The sequence below is a fragment of the Salarias fasciatus genome, chromosome 18 (assembly GCF_902148845.1).
Source record: "Salarias fasciatus chromosome 18, fSalaFa1.1, whole genome shotgun sequence".
NCBI lineage: Eukaryota > Metazoa > Chordata > Actinopteri > Blenniiformes > Blenniidae > Salarias > Salarias fasciatus.
The window spans coordinates 30,950,150-30,976,097 of NC_043762.1; the positions used below are offsets into that span (position 1 = coordinate 30,950,150).

General features: G+C 49.3%; 3 protein-coding genes and 1 long non-coding RNA gene across 8 annotated transcripts in view; 3 read left to right on the forward strand and 1 right to left on the reverse strand.

The window, feature by feature from the left end:
* Positions 1 to 2,657, forward strand: part of yes1 (YES proto-oncogene 1, Src family tyrosine kinase) — a 46,299-nt gene extending 43,642 nt beyond the window's left edge. For all 3 annotated transcript variants that reach the window (XM_030115196.1, XM_030115195.1, XM_030115197.1), the window contains 2 exons: positions 54 to 185; positions 1,482 to 2,657. In XM_030115196.1, the coding sequence (XP_029971056.1) occupies positions 54 to 185; positions 1,482 to 1,690 (341 nt within the window). In that variant the 3' untranslated portion in view covers positions 1,691 to 2,657. The remainder of the gene's footprint in view (positions 1 to 53; positions 186 to 1,481) is intronic.
* A 1,339-nt stretch (positions 2,658 to 3,996) lies between these two features.
* LOC115406150 (clusterin-like protein 1) lies at positions 3,997 to 15,622 on the reverse strand. Its single transcript, XM_030116053.1, has 8 exons — positions 15,618 to 15,622; positions 6,279 to 6,425; positions 6,039 to 6,209; positions 5,235 to 5,673; positions 4,708 to 4,830; positions 4,425 to 4,639; positions 4,127 to 4,299; positions 3,997 to 4,012 (listed from the first exon to the last, which is right to left on the reverse strand). Exons 2-8 carry the CDS (start codon positions 6,357 to 6,359, stop codon positions 3,997 to 3,999), a joined length of 1,218 nt encoding a protein of 405 aa, XP_029971913.1. The 5' UTR covers positions 6,360 to 6,425; positions 15,618 to 15,622.
* On the forward strand, positions 6,598 to 12,425 carry LOC115405589 (uncharacterized). Its single transcript, XR_003933441.1, has 3 exons — positions 6,598 to 6,841; positions 10,752 to 10,878; positions 11,523 to 12,425. It is a non-coding gene; the product is annotated as an uncharacterized LOC115405589 (long non-coding RNA).
* On the forward strand, positions 12,879 to 25,515 carry LOC115405582 (zinc finger protein 70-like). 3 transcript variants are annotated; one of them, XM_030115202.1, is made up of 3 exons: positions 12,879 to 13,009; positions 13,491 to 13,625; positions 21,865 to 25,515. In XM_030115202.1, the coding sequence occupies exon 3, from the start codon at positions 21,865 to 21,867 to the stop codon at positions 23,251 to 23,253; it is 1,389 nt and encodes a 462-aa protein (XP_029971062.1). In that variant the 5' UTR covers positions 12,879 to 13,009; positions 13,491 to 13,625; the 3' UTR covers positions 23,254 to 25,515. The 3 variants fall into 3 exon arrangements, with proteins under 3 accessions (XP_029971062.1, XP_029971061.1, XP_029971063.1); XM_030115201.1 differs by lacking the exon at positions 12,879 to 13,009 and having other exon boundaries at positions 13,314 to 13,625; XM_030115203.1 differs by lacking the exons at positions 12,879 to 13,009; positions 13,491 to 13,625 and adding an exon at positions 13,753 to 13,765.
* The last annotated feature ends 433 nt before the right edge of the window (positions 25,516 to 25,948 follow it).

Here is a 25,948-nt window from a genome sequence, read left to right on the forward strand (position 1 = left end):
GTGTCTGCTGCAGGCGTTGTATCTGCTTTATGGTCTTTTCTGCTTTTTGAAAGGTGCCAAGTTTCCCATCAAGTGGACGGCCCCAGAAGCTGCGCTGTACGGCCGCTTCACCATCAAGTCCGACGTCTGGTCGTTTGGTATACTACTGACGGAGCTGGTGACCAAGGGCCGAGTGCCGTACCCCGGTAAGGAGGACCGTCGCCGTGCCGGATTTCAGGAGTTTCACTGGAAAACCTGAATCAGCTGAGCAGTTGAAAGCTGGTGGCAGTGTTTTCTGCGAGATGTGAACACGTCTCCTCAGCACTGCCTCATGAAGTCCAGAGAGGGCCTGAGGGTCGCTGTGCTGCTGACTCTGCTCAGGGATTTGGCTTTGGAGCTTTCAGATAAGTAGTTTGAGACATCTGTTTGACAGTTGGAACCCTCTGTGCTGTACTTTCTGCGGTCTTGTCTTGTTCTAGTTCATCACTTCATGTGTTTTGCTGAGACCGGCCTCCACAGCCGCTTCCTCAGGACAGGCCAAGTGTGGAATGATATGACAACAGTCCTGGAAGTTCACTGAAAAGCTTTGTGCTCAGTGTGGTCAGAGTTCAGGGCCTTCAGCGTGGGCTGATGTGTGCCCCCTGCTGGAGCACAGCAGCATGTTCCAGGACTCCAGCCCCGAGCGGCTCAGGGATCCTCTTCCATTCCAGACTCAGAGGCTCTTCCCTGCTGTCTGCACACCGTGAGGACCTGCTGGCGGACTCCGTCTGGACTACATTTTGAGTTCATGCTGGCTCTCTAGCGCCGCCTGCAGAGAGATTAGAGATTTACACTCACCATATTAATGATGTTAGCATCTTCATCAGCGAACCTATTGACTGGTAAACGTGGAAACATGAAAGTCGGAGTCCTGGTCAGTCGTAGAAGAGCCGCTGTGACGACCCGGACTGAGAGGAGTCTTTATAGTTAGTAAAGTAATGAACTTTGAATTCTGTGTCACTTTATAAATATTCAAATGAAATGCATAAAAACTAGCATGAAAACATGAAAGGCAGCAGGAGGGTTCAGAGGAAGCGTCCGCTCAGGCAGCTCACAGCTGCTTCTGCTGTCAGGGTTTAGTCTGGATGGAAGCTGCAGAGTTTCGCTCTTCTGTCTTGTTTCTTCTTCCTGTCTTCTTCTGCGTCCTCTGCTCTCTGGAGTCCTCGTGGCGTCCTGCTCCTCTGGCTGCAGGCACATGCTGGGTCCTGGTCTGGTCCTGGTCTGGTCCTGGTCTGGTCCTGGTCTGGTCCTGGTCTGGTCCCAGACACTGCCATGCTGCATGATAGCCGTCATTCCGTCAGTGAAGGCTGAATGTCACATGTCCACACGCTGGCCTCCCCTGCTCTCTGGGACTGATGGCCCTGTGTGTGTGTGTGTGTGTGTGTGACTGATGGTGCTGCTCTGTGTGTGTGTGTGTGTGTGTGACTGATGGTGCTGCTCTGTGTGTGTGTGTGTGTGTGAAGGGATGGTGAATCGGGAGGTGCTGGAGCAGGTGGAGCGCGGGTACCGGATGCCCTGCCCCCAGGGCTGCCCCGAGTCCCTCCACGACATGATGCGCCACTGCTGGAAGAAGGAGGCGGACGAGCGGCCCACCTTCGAGTACATCCAGTCCTTCCTGGAAGACTACTTCACGGCCACGGAGCCGCAGTACCAGCCCGGAGACAACCTGTAGGCCCGGATCAGGACCGGAGCCCTGAACCAGGGGAACGCACCACCACACACTCTGCCTTCAGCGGGACTCGTGTGAGCCGGCCACAACACTGTGATCAACCAGAGAGAGGTGGAGAGTCCAGCTCCTCGCACATGCACACCTTGTTTCTTTAAGTATTGATTCCTCGACAGTTTCTCCAGTGATTTTTGCGTCCCAGCAGGAGTCTTTACTGTCGGTCGTTCTGTGTTCGAGTGAGGTCTGGACGGGGAGGTTGCTGAGTGTGTTTTGGAGTGACCAAGGTCTTGTGGGTAGGATGAAGAGTGTGTGATCTGAGTGAGGACCATGGGAGGCTGCTGGACGCCGCCGACATGTCTGGATAAGAAAAGTATTTCTGGCAGGTAGATGATTGAGGAATACAGTTCTTTTTGTATGGATCTTTGTAGCTCTCTTAAGTTGTTTTGATGCTTTTAGTTTGTTCTCTTTAAATCAGAGACTTAAAATCTTACAGACATTTTCATTTTTTCCTCGTTTCACACTTTATGTTTGATAATGGACATTTCATTGTGAGGCTTAACATTTGTTTCGCAGCTCAGATCACTGCAGAATGATCTTTTATTTCACACAGATTGATGGATGGATGGATGGATGATATTTTATGATTGGATGGATGATGGATGACTGGATAAAGAATGGATGGTGGATGCATGGCGGATGCTCTGTGGCGTGAGGCTCTGGAAGCAGCTGTACAGATGTTTGAAAGAGCAGCTGGTCTGGTTGCTCAGAGACCAGATGGATTCTCAGGACGTGCCTATGGTGGCCCGGAAGGGCCACAGTCACAACACTGCAGCAGAAGACCCAGCACTACAGCAAAAAGACACACACACACAGTGTTTGTCTGTTTCACTCTGATTCAATCAGTCTGTCTCAGTCTGTCTCAGTCAGTCAGTCTGTCTCAGTCTATCTCAGTCAGTCTGTCTCAGTCTGTCTCAGTCTGTCTCAGTCAGTCTGTCTCAGTCTGTCTCAGTCTGTCTCAGTCTGTCTCAGTCAGTCAGTCTGTCTCAGTCTGTCTCAGTCTGTCTCAGTCTGTCTCAGTCTGTCTCAGTCAGTCAGTCTGTCTCAGTCTGTCTCAGTCAGTCAGTCTGTCTCAGTCTGTCTCAGTCTGTCTCAGTCAGTCAGTCTGTCTCAGTCAGTCAGTCTGTCTCAGTCTGTCTCAGTCAGTCAGTCTGTCTCAGTCTGTCTCAGTCAGTCAGTCTGTCTCAGTCTGTCTCAGTCTGTCTCAGTCTGTCTCAGTCAGTCAGTCTGTCTCAGTCTGTCTCAGTCAGTCAGTCTGTCTCAGTCTGTCTCAGTCAGTCAGTCTGTCTCAGTCTGTCTCAGTCTGTCAGTCTGTCTCAGTCTGTCTCAGTCTGTCAGTCTGTCAGTCTGTCTCAGTCTGTCTCAGTCTGTCTCAGTCTGTCTCAGTCTGTCTCAGTCAGTCGATCGGGCCTTCAGTTTGTCTGCCTTTCGGCTGTAGACCAGGATCTCAGATCTGGAGTGGATTCGGTTCCTCAGGAGCCTCCATGCAGCTCAGACCAGGACTGGTGGTGTTCCAGCTCCGGACCGGTCTGCAGACCGTCATGAATGGACATGCAGAGCGTTCATCATCGGTTGCGGTTCCTCTCAGACTCTTTCACAGTGCTGTCAGTTTCCCTGAATGCGTGGCTTTGTAAAAGGAAGACGGAAGATGTCGGTACAGCTGACATGTAGAGACCCACTAATGTCCAGAGTGTTTTTTAACGAGGACAACCTGACGTGAAGCTAATCTGACTTTCAAAACCTCATGTGTGTTTCCTTTTTCCTGCTTCATTTCTGTTGTTTGGCTCGATGATGGGTTTGTTGGTGGTAGAGCGTCTGCTGTGTTGTGGAGGATGTGAGGTACGATCAGGACGCTGCTCCATAAACCGTCTGTCCATGAACCACAGCGAGAGAACGTCTCACCGGACTGTGTTATGGACAGTTGGACATGAGTCGGTATGAAAGCTACAGAGATGACACTTTTCTCAATGTTCTTTTTATTTCAGTTAATCGCTTTCACAACATTGTGTGGTTGTTCCTGACACTCAGGACTGGAATTATCGAGGTTATGAATGATGACGTGGTAACTAATATGATTTTGTACAGCAAGAAAATAAAATTTTAACTTTACACTTTACTGTTTGTTTCTTTCAACTAGAATATTCTTGAAAACTGACTCAAAATGTTCAACACCGACGAATAAAAGTGCTTTTCATTCTTGTTCACCCTGCTCTGTCCACCGAGAAAGTGCTGGCGATGCAGAAGACGGTGGCGGTCTACTCGTCCTCTGACCTGCAGAGAAGACAGCTGGTCTCAGAACGACGCTCCGCCAAGAAGGCTTGAAGTGGTTCTGCCACGATTTCCACACACACAGAGTGTGTGTGTGTGTGTGTGTGTGTGTGTCACCTGGCCGTCTCCTTGTACTGCAGCAGAGCGTCCTGCACCAGCTGCTGGATGAAGGCGGGGTGTAGCGGCTGCAGCTGGCCGGGCAGGGTGAGGCTGAGCGGGGAGTTCAGGATGTTCAGCTCCACCCTGCGGTCAGCAGGCTCCTCCCCTTCGTCCTGGCCGTCCAGCGCCACCTGCAGTGGATGGATCAGCGCCACACCGTCACTGCTGTCCTCTGGCACGAGGGCGTGGCGTGGCCGGTGTTGTGGAGACTGGAGCTCCGCAGTGATCCGACAGAAGTGGCGGCGCTGCTCCTCACCTTGGTGACGGTGAAGATGTTCTGGGGAGCGCCGCCGTCGCTCACGGCCCGGCCCAGCCAGCTCAGCTCGGACGCCACGGCGCTCAGCCAGCCCACCGTGTCGTCGGCGTGCCGCCGGACGATGGACAGGACTTCCTGGTACTGGTCTCTGGAGACCTCCAGCAGCTGGGAAGCCTCCTCCAGCTCCACGTGCAGCTCCTGAACACTGGGACACTCTGCGGAGGAGGAGCGGCGTGAGTCGGCGGGCGGAGCGCCGCGACCTGCCTGGGCGGAGGAGCCTCACCTGTGAGCAGCGTTCCCTGACAGGCCCGGCACTGCGTCTGCAGCCGCCAGCACTCCGACGTCTGCCTCCGCAGGCTCCTGCACAGCTGCCGGTCCTGCAGGACCTGCGGAGCGCTCTCCCTCTCTGCAGCAAAACAAGGCGGTTATGGGAGGAAGCGCTGCTGTGGACGCCATGTTGTACACTGAACCTTCACCTCACAGAAATATTCCTCCAAAATCAGCTGATTCGTCATAACTCAGGTGGTAGAGTGTATTTTTTGTACAAAAAAGAACCTTATTTCACAAAAAAAAACAAAACACGTTAATGTAGAAACTGTTTCAGAACATGCGGGCCTCTGGTTTTATCGTCCTTCATTAGTCAATATTTTAAGGAGCTAGAACTTCATATTTCAGCCAAAAGAAGACGGCTGTGAAGAAGAATCAGCCTCCTCAGACTTCCCTCCCCTGTGAAGCTGTGAGTCCTGCATGGTTCCTGGTGAGGACGAGATGCCGGGTGTCTCTGTCTCAGTGTCCTTCAGCAGGACTAACCTTTGTCGTCCTGCTGCTCCGCCGCCTGCTGGAGGTCGTCGAACACCCGGGTCACCACTGCTCCGAACTCCTCCACCACGCTCTTCCCAAAGTCAAAGAAGGACTCCAGCACCTCCTCCAGGCCCACCCCCTGCATGAAACCCGAGTCCCGGGCGGGGTCCAGCGGGTCTAAGGTGGGCGGTGCCGCCGGGGCCCGGGTCTGGTTCAGGAAGGCTGTCTGGAGAGCCCGGTCCAGCCTGCTGCTCATCCTGGACACCAGGCCGGCGCTGCGCTCCACCAGCCAGCTCACCCTCCGGAGCAGGCGGTTGAAGGAGTCCTCGATGCGGTCCACGTCCAGGTCTGTGCTGTCGAGCCCCTGATTCACCAGGATGTCCCCCGACTCTGCGGCCAGCTGGCGGGAGCTGAAGCGTTCGGAGATCCTCTGGAAGAAAGCTCCCACCTGCAAGTCCAGAACAGAGTTCACCTGGAGTCCAGGAACCAGCAGCAGGGTTCAACATGCGGCCCCTGGGACGCCTGGACGGTCGTACCCGGTCCGCGGGGTGAGCTTATCAGATTTCTAAAAAAAAACAAAGTCAGTTAAAGTAGCTGCAGTTCCTGAAGTGTCCACTAGGAGCTGCTTCGTGTTCATGGAAAGCTGAAACCAATCCGTCTGTTCGTCCCCTCGTTACCAGACGGCCACACTGGGATGCTCTGGGGAGCTGATGGGGGTCCAAGGTCGTCTCGGGCCACAGTGCTGATACGTCCGCTGTCAGTTCCCAGGCGACCTCCGTCTGTCTGCAGGGCGCCGGCGGCAGCTCCTCTTACCTTGGCGTGGAAAGCGGCGAAGCGGCGGCGGCAGGCGGAGGTGTAGAAGCTCTTGCAGGCGTCCTCCAGACAGGGTCTGCACTGCTCCCACTCAGCCTGCAGGGAGTGTTTGCAGGCCTCCTCCGCCTCCTGCAGCTTCTCCGTCACGTCCCTGGCCAGCTGTGCTGCCCCCTGCTGACACGGAGGACTCCCGTTAGCGTCCCCCAGTCCTTCAGCCGAGCGTCCCGTGTGCTGCTGGACCTTCTTCTTGTCGCCGCTGTGTCTCAGAGACTTCATGAGGTGCTGGTGCTTCTGCTGGTTCAGCAGCATGGCCTCCTTCATCTGCTTCACCCCGTACAGCGCTCTCTTCACCTCCTCATCCACCAGCTTCTCTCCGTCCGCCGACAGCTCTGACGGCCAGCGGACAGAAAGAGAGTTTATTGTTGAAAATGACTGAAATAACCGATAGGATGTGAGGAGCAGTGCTAGGACTGTTAGCAGACTCGTGTGGCCTTTCTCCATGGAGTCAGCATGTTCTTCCAGTGCCTGTGTGGCACTCCGGTTTTCGCCCATGCCCGGAGGGGAGACTGTCTGTCGACATGCTGATGGACAGGTGAACCCGACTCACTTTTCAAGATGTCCTCTGGGACGCTGTCTGGTGGATCTGCAGCAGCTGAGTGGAGGACGGTCAGAGTAGCCAGCAGAACAGTCCAGCCCAGCAGGAGCTTCATGATGTCCCAGTCAGAGAGCGGTGGACACACTGAGGGGAGGGACAACACGAGGGACACACTGAGGGGAGGGACAACACCAGCACTCGTCAACAGGTGAAGCCAGTTTAAAGATGTCCAGCTCAAACTGACTCTGAAAACCCGTCTGTCATTAGTGTTATCAAACTTTCAGAACACGTTTCTCAAACAGGTTATTGTGACGACACAGCAGAAGATCAGTTCACGAGCTCCAAGAACGCAGAGCAGAAGAACATTTCAAATGTGGACGTATAGGATTAATGTTTGATGGCATTGTTACAGACTTGAGGAGTAGTGGACTGCACCTTTTTGTTTTCACAGTACTGCAACATGAACACGAGCTCAAAGCGTTTACAGCATGGACCTGGCCTGTTCCGCACAGTCGCTACAGACCAGGGGCCTTACCTATAGAGCCTGCGGCGCACAAAACTCTCCCGCCTCACTCCCCCCCGCCCCAACCCAACACTCATACCCACTCACTCATACTGACACACACGCATGCACACACGCATCAAACACACACACACACTCACATTCCAACACACTCTCACGCTCACGCTAACAAGCACGCACACACACACACACACACACACACACACACACACACACACACACACACACACACACACACACAGTCCATCCTACCCCAAACACACTCACATTCCCGCGTCATCCAACTGTCACATCCTGTGGGAGACCCCCCCGGAAGGCAAGGGAACACCAAACCCCACATCCAGGACCCCCCGCCACCCACAACTGCCGCCCCCACCCCCCCACCCCACCGCCGCAGACAGATATGCACCCCCCAGAGCCAGCAGCCCCCCAAACCACAGCCGCTCCAAACCCCAGGCCTGTGGGGAAAACAACAGCCCCCCCCCCCCCCCCGCCCCACCCCCCACCAGAAGGAATCCGGAAACGGGGCGCAGAAGACCCCATTGCCCTCCCTCCCCCCCTCCGTCTCGTGAGTGTTGATGGGAGTATATGTTGTTTGCGATTAAAATTTGAGGGTCAGTAACCACACCGTGCCGCGAGTGAGGCCAAACGAGCAGTCCCATCCACCTGAACAGCCCCCCCCCCCCCCCCCCGACACAGCACGCCAAGACCCCCCGACGTGTGTGTTTGTATGTATTTGGTCGTGTTAGATGACTAAATGCAATTAAGACTGAGAGGCGAGCCACCGAAGCGTGCAGTGATTGGGGCCACTTAGATGGCCCCCTCCACCCCCCCCTCCCCCCTCCACCCTCCCCCCTCCACCACACCCAACTTGATAAGCCCGCCTCCCAAAGCCCTACGTGTGTGTGCATGAGAGCGGGGGGAGAGAGGGGTCCGTGTACTCATCCAGGTTTTTATGTCTTTGAGACAAACTTCTAGTCTGATAAGTTGATCGGTGTCGTCTGGTTCTGGATCAGCAGATCTGTGGATCACCTGCAGAACAGTGGAAGTTCATGGATGTTCCTAAAGGTCCTAGAACAGAACCCTGTGGAACTCCATGTTTAACTCTGATGTGAGCTGAAGTCATCATGAACATGAACCAAGTGGAACCTGTCTGTTAAATATGATGGAACCAGTTTAATGCTGAACCTTTGATCCTAATAACATATTCTAGTTTCTGCAGTATCCAAGGCCATGAAAATAGCATGATTAACTTTTACCAGAGCTGTCTCTGGTCTGTGATGAGCTCCAGAACCTGGTCTCTGGTCTGTGATGAGCTCCAGAACCTGGTCTCTGGTCTGTGATGAGCTCCAGAACCTGGTCTCTGGTCTGTGATGAGCTCCAGAACCTGGTCTCTGGTCTGTGATGAGCTCCGGAACCTGGTCTCTGGTCTGTGATGAGCTCCGGAACCTGGTCTCTGGTCTGTGATGAGCTCCGGAACCTGGTCTCTGGTCTGTGATGAGCTCCGGAACCTGGTCTCTGGTCTGTGCTGAGCTCCGGAACCTGGTCTCTGGTCTGTGATGAGCTCCGGAACCTGGTCTCTGGTCTGTGATGAGCTCCGGAACCTGGTCTCTGGTCTGTGATGAGCTCCAGAACCTGGTCTCTGGTCTGTGATGAGCTCCAGAACCTGGTCTCTGGTCTGTGATGAGCTCCGGAACCTGGTCTCTGGTCTGTGATGAGCTCCAGAACCTGGTCTCTGGTCTGTGATGAGCTCCAGAACCTGGTCTCTGGTCTGTGATGAGCTCCAGAACCTGGCCTCTGGTCTGTGATGAGCTCCAGAACCTGGTCTCTGGTCTGTGATGAGCTCCAGAACCTGGTCTCTGGTCTGTGATGAGCTCCGGAACCTGGTCTCTGGTCTGTGATGAGCTCCGGAACCTGGTCTCTGGTCTGTGATGAGCTCCGGAACCTGGTCTCTGGTCTGTGATGAGCTCCGGAACCTGGTCTCTGGTCTGTGATGAGCTCCGGAACCTGGTCTCTGGTCTGTGATGAGCTCCGGAACCTGGTCTCTGGTCTGTGATGAGCTCCGGAACCTGGTCTCTGGTCTGTGATGAGCTCCAGAACCTGGTCTCTGGTCTGTGATGAGCTCCAGAACCTGGTCTCTGGTCTGTGATGAGCTCCAGAACCTGGTCTCTGGTCTGTGATGAGCTCCAGAACCTGGTCTCTGGTCTGTGATGAGCTCCAGAACCTGGTCTCTGGTCTGTGATGAGCTCCAGAACCTGGTCTCTGGTCTGTGATGAGCTCCAGAACCTGGTCTCTGGTCTGTGATGAGCTCTGGAACCTGGTCTCTGGTCTGTGATGAGCTCCAGAACCTGGTCTCTGGTCTGTGATGAGCTCTGGAACCTGGTCTCTGGTCTGTGATGAGCTCTGGAACCTGGTCTCTGGTCTGTGATGAGCTCTGGAACCTGGTCTCTGGTCTGTGATGAGGTCTGGAACCTGGTCTCTGGTCTGTGATGAGCTCTGGAACCTGGTCTCTGGTCTGTGATGAGCTCTGGAACCTGGTCTCTGGTCTGTGATGAGCTCTGGAACCTGGTCTCTGGTCTGTGATGAGCTCTGGAACCTGGTCTCTGGTCTGTGATGAGCTCTGGAACCTGGTCTCTGGTCTGTGATGAGGTCTCGAACCTGGTCCAGCTGCTGGTATATACAGTAAATGCTGTGTCGGCTGACTCGCAGTGCGAGTGTGTGCAGCCCCTGCAGAGGAAGGTTTTTGCCGACACGTCCTCTCTTTCCACCTCCCTGCAGCTTGAGTACGTCTCCCTGGCAGATCATGTGTCAGAGAGAAATGTTTAAAACCTGCGTTCATGAGCAGATCATCTGCAATCAGAAAAACCACCGTGTTGGCAGGATCTTCTGACCTTCCAAAGAGCTGTCCGAAGAGCAGTTACACAAGTTGGGATTCACCCTAAATAAGGATGGGCTCAGTAAACCTGTTATGACAGCGCCAAGCTGCAAACAAAACCATCTCCTTTCTATTTTCATTTCCAGTCAACATCATGCGATAAAGTAAGTAAGTAAAATTTATTTATATAGCGCTTTTCACAAATCAGCTGTCACAAAGTGCTCCACAGTGGTAAAGAATTATATAAAGATCAGAAATATAAGCATAAACTGGAATAAAAATGACTTTAAATAGGCTCAAACTGCTGAATCCGGCCTTCTGTTGCTGCTCTGAAACTCTAGCGTCGCTCGTTTTTTCTGTATTAAAGGAATTCAAAGCACCTCTATCTTCTGTTAAAAGAGACAGACTCACCAGCAGACTGAGGCAGCGTCCTCACACACACTGATCTGCACTTCCCTGCCTTTCTATATGTGCTCTTTCCACTTTAGCTTGATCCTATTAGTGACTTTACGCCCATTAATCCAGCACAGGAACAGTTCAGCCATGAACTCTCTCATCATTACAAAGAACACAACCTTTATGTAAAACACAGAAGACAGGAAGAAGGTTTACGGTGCAGCAAACTGCAGCTGCAAAATTATTGGTTTCTTCTCATGAGTCCATATTTCCTTTTGAGTTTCAGAAACTTTAGGAGTTTTTTGTTTTGTTTTTTTTCCCCAGAGATCCACATTTTCTACCCTAATTGCTTTTGCCTGACCGTCTCCCTCTGAGTGATGGAGCGAGGCCAGAAGGCAGGCCTCCAAAGCCCAGCCACATGAACTCCAGAGTTCCCGGCCTTCGTAGAATGGTATTTCTAATAATTATGGCAGAAATGATCTATCAGCTTAAATATAATAAAGAATAATGTCTTTAAATATTCTCTTTATGTGTAGTATCTGAGACAATGAAAGGTAAAGCCAAGCTTTTCCTTTTTATTCACATTTTTAACAGCATTACCAAGAAAAGTGTTCATTATTTACCACAATCCCATCAACATCATTAAACATTTGAAACAAAATAAAGTTCATAAAATGATGCTTGCATCAGGTGAAGTCATTCAATTCAATTTAAAAAAACCTCAAAATTAGTCTGAATGTAAAAAAAAAAGAAAATCAGGAGGCAATGGAAGGCACACAGAGCAGCATTCACAGAACAAAAGAGAAAGAGTGAAAAGACCTCAGTAAAGTGCAGTGGGTTAAAAATAGTAAAGGAACAAGGGTGAAAGAGCATCTCTAAGAGCTGTGCTTAAAAAAACTGTTTCAAAGATGACTAATGTGTTAATGGCTTTTATGGTCATACAGGTTTTTAAAGAAGTTTGTTTTTATAAATGAGGTGTTTTACTGTACTGTAGTTATTGATCAATAAGAGCTTTTCCTGTTCAGTACATGATCTTTAAGGAAATGTTTTGTCTTGTTTGGAACTGAAATTGATTTTGTCTTTTTTTTTCTGCAGCCCTTCTCTACATTGAAAACGACTCCAGGCAGTTTGCTGGCGCTCTCTCATGCAGGAAGTTGATCATTCACTGTACTTTCTTTGACTTGGAGCTGAAAGGAGAGCACATTAGTGGCCAGCTGGTTGTGCTGAAGCTGAGCCAGACTGATAAGCTGCTGTAATCATGCAGGTTGCCGTCCTCCACACCTCCACTCCTCTGCGTCACATCAGGGTTCAGTACTGCTCCTCTGTGGAGGAGAACCTCCTTCTGCTCACAGTGGACAATGTGGGACCGTTTTGTTCCCTTGACTTTTAGAATGTTAATTTATACCAGAAAGATAAAGATGCATTTGATTATTATTCACTCAGTAACTGGCTGCTATACAAACACCACACTGCTCTGTCCATGAAGGAAGAGCTGAAGACGAAGAAAACACACGTTTTACACCTGTTTGTTGGTAAAAACAGACACAGCTGTTCATTGATGTTGTTTGATGAAAATCAGAATTTGAACATGATTGATATAGAGGAAACGTGATTGTGATTTGTCAATTGGATCTTTTCTGGCCCCTCAATATGTCAGGTTTTTTTATGCTTCTCACTGGGGCTGTCCGGGCCTCCAGCGGAGACATCTCCCCACCGACTACAGCAGGTTGGACCAGTCGGTGTCCGGCTGACTTCAACGTTCAGACAGCTGCCAGCGACAGGAGGCGCCGTGGAATCACTGAGGAGGAGCGGTCCTCAGTCAAGCTCTCTTGATAAGCTTTACTCACTACTGAACTCATTTCAGAGAAATGAAGCCACGTAGATTGACAATATGTGTTGATCATACAGAAAATAGATGGATTTTTTTCTTCCCCTTTTTCATATATACATGAGTATAAAATACATTGTTTGAGACATGAACAATGTGTGTCATACATGATCCTGGACACAATTCAATAGATTCATTTATGAATGAATTTATTTCGAATGAATGAATTTATTTTTTGAACATATATAAAGTGAAGAAAGAAAAAAGATAAAAAAGAAAGTTAATGCAAATCAAAGAAAAAGAAAAAAACAACAACATAACAGCATAGTTCGAAAAAAGGAGTAGGAAGAAGTAGAAACTTTTTAGAGATTTAGAGATTTACATGATGTTTACATTTTTACCAACCAATGTAACATCTTGAAGCCCTCTGAGGCAACTGTTGTTGTGATACTGGGCTATACAAAAATAAATTGATTGATTGATTGATTGACATGATTTGCCGTGAGATGAGTTAACAGACACGTACCACAGCTACACACGCAGCCAGCATCATAAACACACATGAGGCATCAACCAAACACACACAGCAACAACATGGACCAACAACATCTACACACGTTGCATCTGCTTCTTCAGACACTATGGAAGCAGAAGCCGCAGAGAGTCTCCGGTCCGACAGGTGGCGCCATTGAACCCGGTTTGCCAACCGGAAATGAATGCGAACGCTGTCCGGTCACTGGCTGCATAGAAATATGTAAGTAGACTCGCCACTCTCGATTCAGTGTCAGTTACGGCGTTGTTGTTGTTTTTTTTCTGTCGATAAAGTAAGTAAAAGTAGCGTTTTCACTTCCGGTAGGTTCCGGCTGAGCCGCGGGCTTCACGGCTTTAGCAGCGCCGCGTGACGCGGTCACACAGCCGCACTGCACTGCTCCGCGGCAGGCGGAAGAACAAGTAGTTCCCCTTAAACTGCGAATAATGCGTTGAGTTTTGTGCATAATAGTCTCAAAATTCTGTGACAATCATGTCTGTGTGAGATGTGTTGATGTGTAGCCGCCAGACCAGATTTAAAGTAGGCAGATGTGATGTCGGGAAGCTGAGGAGTTTGGTATCGATGCGCACATCCCGTCCTCCGCCTCCATCAGCGACTCCATACTGTCCTGTACCGAGTAGCTTTAGCTTTTTGTCTGCAACAAATCATTGCAATGGTTTTAAAAGGCCAAATGTATTCATTTCAGGATCGGAGGGTGTCCGGCTGCGACCTGCTGCTGCGGCAGTAATATCCTGAGGATCAAACCGGAGCTGGTGGAAAGACCACGTCAGCGCAGAGCTGCAGGACCAGCTGGGAGCCAGGACTAACTCCTCCACCGCAGGTCAGCCCTTCATCCTACTAACTCCTCCACCGCAGGTCAGCCCTTCATCCTACTAACTCCTCCACCGCAGGTCAGCCCTTCATCCTACTAACTCCTCCACCGCAGGTCAGCCCTTCATCCTACTAACTCCTCCACCGCAGGTCAGCCCTTCATCAGTAATCTACGAGGGGGTATCCAAAATAAACCGGAATTTGGTCAGAAAATAATAATAATGATGAGTTTGGTTTTCTGGCCGTCAGATGTGCTGCAGGTAAGCCTCATCCATATCTGTGAAAAAAAATCTGAGCTCCCAGAGTGACACTGACGCCTGTCAGGCACTATTTATAGTAACAGAGTGCCGCGGCGGTCTGCGATTTTTCCAAAATGGCGACATTGACTGGGAAGCCAGAGCAGCAAGCGAACATTAGATTCTGCTTTTTGCTGGAAAAACAGCAGCAGAAACACTCAGCTTGTTGCAGCAAGCCTACAAGGATGCTGCTCTGGGGAAGACTCAGGTCCATGAGTGGTCCGGGGGTTTGAGAAGGGCCAGATGTCGGCGCGTCAGGTCCGCTCAGCCGTGAAAACAACGCTGAGCTGCTTCTTGGCTGTCCAGGGTCTCGTCCACAGCGAGTCCGTCCCTCCAGGTCAGACTGTAAACCAGGACTACTACAGGAAGTCCTCAGACGCTCCGTGAGGATGTGAGGAGGAAGCAGAGCGTCGTGGCGGAGTGGAGCCGGTTGATCCACCACCACAGAGCGCCAGCGGACACGGCGCTGCGCCTCACGCAGTTTCTGGAGAAGAATGAGATGAATCTCCTCTCCCATCCGCCTGATTCTCCAGATGAAGCCTCCAGTGACTTTTTCTTGTTCCCCAAGTTGAAGAAGCAGCTGAAGGGACAGCGGTTTGCAGATGTGGAGGAGGTGACAGACAAATCACAGCCGGCCCAGAATGACTCAATTACGCACGGGTCTGACGACGCATTGGTGAAGTGGGAGACACGGCTGGAGCGCTGCATTAATGCGGATGGAGATTATTTTGAAGGCGACGGTGGTGTTTTATTTTGAAATGTAAGAAATAAAAAGTTACAGTCAAATTCCGGATTCTTTTGGGTACCCCCTCGTACTAACTCCTCCACCAGTAGGTCAGCTCTTTATCAGTAATCTATAACCTAATCCTGGTCAGTAGGTCTGCTCTTCATCAATAATCTATAATTTAATCCTGGTCAGTAGGTCTGCTCACGTTCAGTAAACTTTGACTGTTTTACCTGATCGTGACCGATCGGTCTGCTCATGTTCAGTAAACTACAGACATGCAGACCTTATTGAAGCTGATCCTCCTCCGTGCTTTTATTTTGGCGGCCTGCTGCTCAGTCCCTGTTGTGAGCAGTGAAGGTCTCACCTGATGAACAGCTGCGTGTTCTGCATTGTAACATGTTTAGAAATCCATCAATCAGGTCTGTGAAGCGGGAAGTGAAACATATCAGACTTCAGTTTCTCATTCTCATCATCATCTCTTCACTTCATGTCTGCTGTCTGTCACAGTAAAACTGCATGTTCCATCTCAAGTCAACAAATGGCTCCAGCAGCATCATTTCTGATTTGCATTGTATTCAGTGCCGGTGTGCCATTAGGTCCCAAAAGAAGGCAGCAAACAGGTTTTTGGTCATATGTGTACTCGTTTTGCTTTTACACCCAATTATAGCTGTCATTCAGGTACGTACTTCAGAGGTCCATAATTCTTGAAATGTGCAAGCTAGAAGCATGAAATTCACCGGAACATTTCATTTTTCACTGCTAGTTGCAAAACAATCATGTTTTTAGCCCTTGTCCGAGTGTGAAAAAGTTTACGGGGGGTGGAATTCCTGAGGAAAAAAAACCAAAACCTTAATTTTGCCCGTGTTTGAAAGGCCTCTGTATTAGGGCTGGGCGATATGGCAAAAAAAAAAAATCACAATTTTTTTTTCATATCATTCAATCTCGATTATAATCACAATATGTTATATTGTTTTTAAACCAGTTTTAAAGCATCTGCACTGAAAACTGGAACTATAGAATAGTTTAACATTTTATTACAAACCAAGCAAATAGCAATGCAAATTAAATAATAGAACATAGAAAAATATAAGAACAATCTCACTGAACAGTGCAGTAAATGGAAAAAAAAAAATCTAGCACCAAGATAATAAAATCCTGCGATGCAGCGTTTTTTCAGTAAAAGAGAATAACTGAACCATCGTTAGTTAAAGTGTGACAGTTTACAGCCCTGAGGATTGTTGTTGCAATAAAAGATTAAAAAACTAAAGAAACCGCCTGGGGATAATGAAGGTGCTTCAGAATGGAAACATTATTTTCAAGTTCTGATGCTAAATATGCTGCTGCCATCATTAATGCTTGCATCAGATGTACAACATTTAAATAATCTAGATTGGACAGATTAGATTTAAAATGTAACAGTACATAACTACAATAATATAAAAAAAATAGACAAAAGTAATCGTTTTTCTCCTCTTTGAATGTTGCTTGTATGGCGCAGCTGATTTTGACATTGTAATGCCCCTTTTCTCAATTTTCAAACCGTACGACGCACTGCTTGGGATGAAATGACTCTGTTGAGCAATCTCGCAATTTTGGTGCCAAAAAAAAAGAAAACGTGTCACCTCCGTGACACAACTTTATTAGCATAACAACAAGCCAGGTTAAAATCGCCAACTAGCTTACCGGTATTTAACGGCGACATAAGGCAACTGGACGTACAGGAGGCTATCAGAGGCAACCACAAATACACATCGTTGGATGATCAGAAACAAACTTGTTTGAGCCCAATTAAGACTGCTGCAGAGCCACAGAAGCTGCGCTTTTCAGCTGTCCGCCCACCGGAAACCACTTTATGGCAGGCAACCACTTTATGGCACGACACCGGCAAGACGTGTTCGAACAAGATGTGTTCAATGATGCGATGCACCGTTTTTTCAGTAAAAGAAAAGAACTGAACCATCGTTAGTTAAACTGTATCACCAGTAGTTTCTGTACTCAAAAGGCCAGATTCCTTGCGGATCGGTGAGCTAGCAGCAATGTGCTAGCAGCGGTGAGCTAGCAGCGGTGTGCTAGCAGCGTTGTGCTAGCAGCGTTGTGCTAGCAGCGGTGTGCTAGCAGCGGTGAGCTAGCAGCGGTGTGCTAGCAGCGGTGTGCTAGCAGCGGTGTGCTAGCAGCGGTGAGCTAGCAGCGGTGTGCTAGCAGCGGTGAGCTAGCAGCGGTGTGCTAGCAGCGATGTGCTAGCAGCGGTGTGCTAGCAGCGGTGTGCTAGCAGCGGTGAGCTAGCAGCGGTGAGCTAGCAGCGGTGAGCTAGCAGCGGTGTGCTAGCAGCGGTGAGCTAGCAGCGGTGAGCTAGCAGCGGTGAGCTAGCAGCGGTGTGCTAGCAGCGGTGTGCTAGCAGCGGTGAGCTAGCAGCGGTGAGCTAGCAGCGGTGAGCTAGCAGCGGTGTGCTAGCAGCGGTGAGCTAGCAGCGGTGAGCTAGCAGCGGTGAGCTAGCAGCGGTGTGCTAGCAGCGGTGAGCTAGCAGCGGTGAGCTAGCAGTGGTGTGCTAGCAGCGGTCTGCTAGCAGCGGTGAGCTAGCAGCGGTGTGCTAGCAGCGGTGAGCTAGCAGCGGTGTGCTAGCAGCGGAGCGGGTGGAGCAGCCTGTCCTGTCAGCAGCAGCCTCATCTTCAGAGGATAACGCCGAGGCATGGCTGACTTCCTCTGCTTCGCTGCCCTCGGCTCCACTCAGCTCATCTCTGTTCACTTCTCAGACAGCTGACAGGTGGAAGCTGAGCAGGAGAAAGTCGACTGTGATTGGCTGTGGTCACGCACATTTCTGCCATGTCTGATCGAGTAAATGTGCTCTCAGCTGATCACCGTGATCGACTGGAAATTAATCGTGATCACCAATCACGATCATATAATCGCCCAGGCCTACTCTGTATACCATTTTAATCTAAAGAAAAATATTAAAACAGCATTTCTTTCTTTAGTATGGGTCTTTACTAACAGGCTAAAACCAATGTTGAAGTACTCAAGTGTTTAGTGTGGCTGCAGGACCGACTTTAATTAGGGGCAAATCTGAAATTTAAATAAATACAACCACATTTTTCACCATGTGTGATAAACAGCACCACTCTGAAACTTTTTGCAGTGACTCTTCATATTCCAGTAAAAAACATTTCAAAATATTGAGATGGTGTTCTGTCTCCTTCATATAGGAAGTCTATGTCAAAGAGGGGCCTAAAGTGCCCTCCAGCAGCATTCTTGCCATATAACATATATTATTTTGAAGTATCAAATGTGTCACATTGCACCTCAGGCATATCAGCAGATGTTATTAAAGCACATTTATTACCTGTTGAGGCCAACACACCCAGTCTAGGGACACCACGACTCTTTATACTGATGTTGTACTTTAAAGGAATACTCTGAAGATTTTGGACCCAGGCCCTATCCCGATCATTTACAGAGTGAGATAAGCTCATAAATACCTTTTTTGTGTCCGTTGGTCCAGCCGCTGGCTCCCAGCTGTTAGCATCGTAGTTAGCTTAGCTCAGCTGCTGGAGGTGAAGAGGAGACAGAGCCGGACTGAGAAAGTGGACAAACTCCTCCTTCCAGTGGTCCAGGGGACGGCGTGTTAGCACGGGAAGTAAATCTGAATGGATATGAAGCATTTTAAAAGACGGGTTTTCTTTTCAATCTGTTAAAATAATGTTTTGATCCACACAGACCTGCGCATGGCAGAGCTCCGCGGAAGGATATACCGGAGCACAGCAGTAGAAGCACAGACTCAGCCGCTGTGCGCCGGTATATCCTTCCGCAGCGCACTATGCTTGTGCAGATCTGTGTGTAGACTGACGGAAGCGAGGCTGCCAGTCTGCGCCATCGGCCCCTCCCACCACCAACCATTCACTCTCACTACTTTCATACTTGAGTAAGACACTTCACCCACTTTGCCTAAGGACACAATGACAGTAAGGCTGGACGATTAATTGAATTTTAATCTTGATTTCGATTTTGGTTACTCACGATCATAAAAATGTTATAATCGGAGATAAACGATTAATTAGCCGCATTTCCTACGCTGCCAAAGTACCATGAAGCAGCCGCAGCCAGGGCTCCATCAGCAACACGTGAAGGAAGGTTTACAAACACGGCAGAAAAGGAGCCTTTAGTGGACAAAGGTAGGACTACTTCAGTCATCTGGAAGCATTTTGGCTTCAAGTCGTCGGACATCCAGCATCCTGCCACAAGTGCTGCATCAGGCGGGTTTTCAGCGCAGGTGGAAATGTTGTCACCTGCCTTCGTTAGTCGCTGAAGCCAGACCAGGTGAACAGACTCGTCTTCCTCGCCAAAAACCTGTAGGAAGTTAACTACAGGGAGTGTTTAACTATGCAGCCAACCCCTCTTTTGTTATTTAAAATAGTTTTTGAGAGAGTTCAAAGAATATTTTCAGGTTGTGTTTTTGACTGAGTTATTAGTGTATTTTGCATATTGCTATTTTTGCAAGTTTTATAGAAGTGCATGCAGATTGAGTATTTATTTTTATTTGTTTTATTGATATTATTTAAGATATTAATTTTTTATAAGTTTGTTTTTGATTGTTCTTTCAAGTTGTAGTTTAATAAATACTCAAGTTTTGGAATTATGAATAATCGTGGTTATTAATCGTGATTTCAATATCTAGCAACATAATCGTGATTATTATTTTTGCCATAATCGTCCAGCCCTAAATGACAGTTTTACGCCTGCGGGAGCGGGGATTGAACCGCCAACCTTTCGGTTATGAGATGACCCGCTCTACCATCCGAGCTACTGTTGCCTCATCCAACCCACCATCCAACAATAGAAAGCAGTCCAAACCTCCATCTCTGTTGAAAATGCTTGTTAAAACCGTAAAAACCACATTTGCATTTAAAAAAAAAAAACAGGTCACAAACACACAGCCATTCCATCAACCCTCCTCGGGTTCAACAGAAGCTTGATTGTGCAGAGACCCGTCCAACCTGGCAACACAGCCGCTCCGGTCATGGAGCTTTGATTTGTGCAATTTTGGTGTGGTTTGACTTTCCTACAGTGAGTAAGAACAACATTGTTCATTCCTCTAATGCAGATAATGATCAGATCGCGTTGTTTGTCACATATTCTACCAGAAGAATTACAAAAAACAATCTGAAGGCAAAAACACGACACAGATTTTATTTTGAAATCACTGATTTAGGAACACGTATCTACTTTCCATCTGGCACCGACTTGGTTCTGTTTAGATTGAAGCAGCGGCTCCGGAGTGAGGAAACAGGATCCTTGCTGAAAGTTTCCGGTCCGCGGCTCTGTAGCGGCGCCAGAGCGGACCGCAGCCGCCGGGGCTGCTGGGAGTCCATGGTACGTCGTTACGCACACAGCGGAACTGATAAGCGGAATTGTTAAGGAGACACAAACGATTCCTTGGAATCGAGACATGAGGAACCGGCTCTACAAAAGAACCTGTTCTCGATTCCCATCCCTGCTATGAGTTATAATTTATTAATTTAAATGGCATACAGAGAGCTATAAAGACATGGGCGAAATTAAGATTCCCAGTTTTTTTCAAGAAATCAACCCTCCCAAAAAATGTTCACACTCAGGCTAGGGCTAAAAATCAGATTGTTTTGTAATCAGCAGTGAAAAATGAGATAATCCTGTGAATTTCATGCCTTTAGCTGTTATATTTCAAGAATTATGGCAATGAGAAGAACCTACCAGAAAGACGGCCATCGACTGTCGGCCTGAACCTGCCCCCATATAACGGGCTGTAAAAGCAAAATGGGTAACGCTTCCTTTTACAGTACGGTAATTACCATGTATTAACGTGGTAATTGCAAGGTAAGTACCATGTAATAAGGAGAAGTTACTGTAAAATTACCATGTAATTACAGGGTAACTATGTTGCTAATTACCTAGTACTTTTAGAGTAATTACCAAGCCAATTCCAGGCAAATACCAAGTAACTACCTGGTAGTTAGTATTAATTACTGGGTAATTATAATGTATATAGCAACTATGTCGGTAATTGCCAAGTACTTACTAAGTAATTGCTAAGTAATTACCATGTAATCATTGGGAAATGTAGACTTTTTACTAGGTATTACTAGGTACTGCTAGGTGTGTTCGCTATGCATTTCCCTATTAGTCAAGTGTTTTTTACTACTTACCTGGTAACTTCTTAGTATTTCCCAGTAACTACAACATTTACCTGGTAATTACGGTTGAACTGTAGACTACTGCAAAAGGAAGTGAGGCCTGTTTCCACACTATTACCTGGTAACTACTTATTCGTTACCCAGGAACTGCAAAAATACCTACCTGGAAATTACATAGTTATTAAAGTGGATTTGTACTGTAAAAGGAAGTGAGGTCTGTTTCCATGTTATTACATGGTAATTATACGGTAAATATACGGTTTTACACAAGTAAAAAGTCTACATTTCCCAGTGATTACATGGTAATTACTTAGCAATTACTTAGTAAGTACTTGGCAATTACCAACATAGTTGCTATATACATTATAATTGCCCAGTAATTAATACTTAATACCAGGTAGTTACTTGGTATTTGCCTGGAATTGGCTTGGTAATTACTCTAAAAGTACTAGGTAATTAGCAACATAGTTACCCTGTAATTACATGGTAATTTTACAGTAACTTCTCCTTATTGCATGGTACTTACCTTGCAATTACCACATTAATACATGGTAATTACCGTACTGTAAAAGGAAGCGTTACCGCAAAATGATACACATACTACAGAAAACCTGTTTCCTACCTTCGGTGGGACCTAATGGCACACAGGCTGAACATGGTGGAAATCAAAGGTGGTGGAGCTTTTTGGATATTGGCTGATTTGACATTTAATGACCCAGAATTCATTTCACCAGACCAACACAGAGCAGAGCTGCATCCTGCCGTCCCATCAGGACTCCCTCCAAGAAAAGCGGTAAAGCTTCCACCGGTTCTGTTGAGAGGGGGGTTCCTGTGTGCGCCCCCTGCTGGCTGTTTCTCTTACTAGTTCAGAACCATGAGTGGGAACAACCTGATGGTACCAGCAGATCTGAGGGAAACGGATCCGTATCCAGACATGGCGAGGGACAGTGTACGGTGGACATGTGTCCCTCCGTGGTTAACTGGTCCTGACTGGTTGTTGTGGGTCAGAGGAACCATGCTGTCTCTGACGTTACAGAAGACACCATCTTTGTTTTCTCCCTCCAGATGTCCCAGAGCAACATGTACGTCTGGAAGAACCGGTTCTGTCTGAGCCAGAAGGACCCCGAGCCGGTACCGGCTCCAGAAGAACCGGCTCAGCCGCAGGTTCTTCAGATCAAAGAGGAGCCGGAGGACCCCGAGTTTCCACAGATCATAGAGGTGCCAGAAGAACCCGAGTTCCTGCTGGTGAAAGAGGAGCCAGAGGAGCCAGAGGAGCCAGAGCTTCCTTGGGTCCTGGAGGAACCAGAGCTTCCACAAGCTGTGGAGGAGGAGGAGGAGGAAGAGGAGGAGGAAGAGGAGGAGGAGGAGCAGCTTCCTCAGATTAAAGAGGAAGCAGAGGATCCGGAGCTTCTGCAGGTCATCGTGGAGCAGGAGGAGCTGGAGCTCCCCCTGGTGATCCAGGACCCGGAGGACCCGGAGGACCTGTGCTCCAGCCAGCCTCTCCTCAGCTCTGACGCCACATTCCGGTGGTCTTATGAGGAAACTTACTGCAACGAGAAACTCCTGTCCAAAGACTGCGTCCCGGCCCAGAGGCGAGAACCGGCGGGACTCAACCGTGACGAGGGCTCCGCCGGCCGGCGGCGGCTCGGCCCGGAGAACGGAGAGCACGGCGCCCCGGCGGCCCCGTTCCACACCGACAAGACCAAGAAGCCCGTCAAGTGCACCATGTGCGAGGAGGTGTTCCGAGACCGCTACCACATGAAGAAGCACCGCCGGGTCCACACCAACGAGAACTGCTGCCAGATCTGCGGCAAGAGCTTCAGCCACAGCAGCGCCCTCACCAAGCACATGAGGATCCACACCGGCGAGAAGCCCTACTCCTGCGACATCTGCGGCAAGAGCTTCAGCCAGAGCAGCAACCTGACCGGCCACATGAGGATCCACACCGGAGAGAAGCCCTACTCCTGCCAGACCTGCGGGAAGAGCTTCAGCCACAGCTGGAACCTGAACGACCACATGAGGACTCACACCGGCGACAAGCCCTACTCCTGCGACACCTGCGGGAAGAAGTTCAGTCAGAGCTGTAACCTGACCAAGCACATGAGGATCCACACCGACGAGCGGCCCTACTCCTGCGAGACCTGCGGCAAGAGCTTCTGCCAGAGCAGCGCCCTGACCAAGCACGTGAGGATCCACACCAACGAGAGGCCCTTCGCCTGCCAGACCTGCGGCAAGAGCTTCAGCCACAGCTGGAACCTGACCAACCACATGAGGACTCACACCGGCGAGAAGCCCTACGTCTGCCGCACCTGCGGGAAGGGCTTCAGCCACAGCGGGGACCTGACCCGGCACGGCAGGGTGCACAGCAAGGAGGTGGTGGTCTGGAAGAACCTGTGGAACCAGGCCTGGAGCAACGTGTGCGACGACAAGGCCGTGGAGCCCGGCGGGGAGTAGCTGTGTGTGTGCGTGTGCGTGTGCGTGTGCGTGTGTGTGTGTGTGTGTGTGTGTGCGTGTGCGTGTGCGTGGGCATGTGTGTGTGTGTGTGTGTGTGTGTGTGTGTGTGTGTGTGTGTTAGTGACTAAGGCCCAATCCCATTTCACCCCTCAGCCCTCCCCCTTGGCCCCACCCCTCCGTTTTGTGCGTTCAGGTGGAGGGGTAGGGGTGTCCCGACTGTCATTGGGACGGGGGGGGAGGGGGGGCTATCCACCCCTCCAAACGGAGATTCTCCCGAGGCACACTCCAAACGGAGGGGTATGATCCAGTGGTGGCCGGTGGCGAGGGGCGGCGGTGGGAGCGCTTGTTTTGTCCACCTGAACTGCGAGTGGCGGGTGGCGTTAGTTCACTTCCACATTGGCGGGAGCGCTCGTATCCACACCCGCACATTCCAGGCGGGTGGTGTTGAAGAAAGCAGTGTATTGAAAATGATCGTCTATCTGTTGTGTCTGGAACGCACGGGTGTGGAAACGAGCGCTCCCGCCAATGTGGAAGTGAACTAATGCCGCCCGCCACTGACGGTGTAGGCGGACAAAACAAGCGCTCCTGCCACCACCCCTCAACTGTCATACCCAGAGGCCGCCACCGGCCGCCTCTGGGTATGACAGTTTTCCCAGAAACCCTTGCAAGATCGGCAAGATGGCGGCGTCTGTAACGAAAGAAGTTCATGAATGTCAGTATTTTGTCAATAAAGTTTTAAAATGTAAGAAAAACATTCTTCTTCAGCAAACAATCGTGGCGTCTGCCTACGTCATCGGCAGCGGCGACTACTGATGACGCACGTGATTGTCGGAGGGGTGTTCCAATTCAGAGGGGTTCACTTTCTCCCCTCCCCCTTAGCACTCCGCTTCATAGGGGGAGGGCTAGGAAGAGAAATGGGATTGTGTGTGTGTGTGTGTGTGTGTGTGTGTGTGTGTGTGTGTGTGTGTGTGTGTGTGTGTGTGTGTGTGTGTGTGTGTGTGTGTGTGTGTGTGTGTCTGACTTTGTGGTCATATGAGAAGCAACTCAGTCTTCGTCCTGAATTTAAATCTGAAGTTGAGTTTCAGGTGAACGATGTTGCAGAATTTCATTTCCACAAGTAATTTACCATTTTGATGAATTAATCACAACCTTTGCTGTGTTGAAGCCTCCAGTCGGCAGTTTTATTTCATGCTAATATCTTTGGTGATCTTCCTTTCTTTGGTCAGGTTTCAGGTCAGAGAGGCGGAGGAAGCTGGAGGCTGTCCGTTTTGTGCAGACTAGTTTGACTGTTAGCAGACGTAGGCATTAGCAGCGAAAGAATGAATATATTTCAACATGCAAAATTGAAACATATAACTTGTAACAATATATTGTTTTCTGATGTGTCTCTTTAACCTTTGAAGTCATGAAATTGTGAGACCCAGATCCAGAAAGCTCCTGCTTTCTAAGACGAACTAAAACGAAGAGTGTGCTTCAGCGCAGCATGCAGACACTCCAAATGAACAGATGTTCACTTATCTGTTGACTCATGTTAGAGACGCTGCTAAAAAATGAGAGAACGACCCCTAACAAAGAAAGACTGGGCAGCTAAAGGGTTAGAGCCGAGTGAGGAGAGCCGCTGGCGTCCCGCCGGCAGGCTCCAGTGAGAACGGCGGAGTTCCACCCTGAGCTGTGAGAGAACATGAAGAAGAGCTCCACTGGCCAAAGCTGACCTGCTTCACACCGTTGAGATGATCCATCCGGAAAGCCACAGAACGGAGAATCCTCCAGCCCACCTCTGAAGGGAAAAACAAGAACAGAAAGATTTAAGGTGGCTGGAACGGTTCAGTCCTCTGCAGCAGCTGAACCTTGAGTCATCAGCACAGTCGGATCCAGTTTTTGTCGGTGTTCCAGAGCGACATGAAGACGTTTCTGACGTGTGCTCCTCATTCTCAGAGCTCAGCACGTTTATGTCTCTTAGTGGTTAAAGCATCTCTGCAGGTCAAAGGTCACAGACCTGTTCTGTGTTGGTTGTGTTGTGGTCTCATGCGGGTCCAGGATCTTGTGGGGCTGTTCTGGTCCAGCGCGGCGGTGTTGGACGGACTCTTCTGTCATCAGTTCAGTTTCTCATGTTAGTGTAAATAACGCCTCTCTGAAAGCTGTCTTCAACCCTCCATGTGCACCCAAGTGCTCAGCAGAACCACGCCCACCAGGATCACACCAGGGACAGCATGTCAGCTAGGCTGGAGTATATCGGGTCCATGTGTGATGATGCTATCAAGTATTGCCATTGCAATATGACTTGTGATAAATAAAGTTGTACTTCAGAAACCCCAGTGTTCTGTGTGTTGTGGTGGAAAAGCTGCAGTGTCTCGGTGTCTCCGACTGCTGCCTTCACCTCTGATGCCATCTTGAAATCATGAAGGGAAACATGTTGAAAACAAGAAATCCTGTCACAGGTGAATTTATTCCGCTGCTCGAGGGCACCCTGGCGGTCAGTGCTGCGTTGGAGCAGTTTGGTCAAAAGTTCTGGGAGCTACTGAGCTAAAAGGATGTTTTTCATCACAATGTGAAGTTGAACTATGGCAACCACTGAAGACCATGTTCTTCATGTTGTTCACATGTTCATGTCCATTTTTCTGATGCTGCAGGACACATGTTGAGAAACCTACGCTCAAAATTTAATTTCTGAGTATTTCTGCATTGAAATCAGCAG

What these genes read in the sequence shown, in the direction of transcription:
- LOC115406150 (XM_030116053.1), bottom strand. Translation starts at nt 6,359, where the DNA reads ATGAAGGAGGCCATGCTGCTGAACCAGCAGAAGCACCAGCACCTCATG. An exon ending in ACAGCGGCGACAAGAAGAAG is followed by an intron (nt 6,210 to 6,278) that starts GTCCAGCAGCAC and finishes CCGTGTCAGCAG; the next exon opens with GGGGCAGCACAGCTGGCCAG. An exon ending in GGAGCAGCAGGACGACAAAG is followed by an intron (nt 4,831 to 5,234) that starts GTTAGTCCTGCT and finishes GTTTTGCTGCAG; the next exon opens with AGAGGGAGAGCGCTCCGCAG.
- LOC115405582 (XM_030115202.1), top strand. Translation starts at nt 21,865, where the DNA reads ATGTCCCAGAGCAACATGTACGTCTGGAAGAACCGGTTCTGTCTGAGC.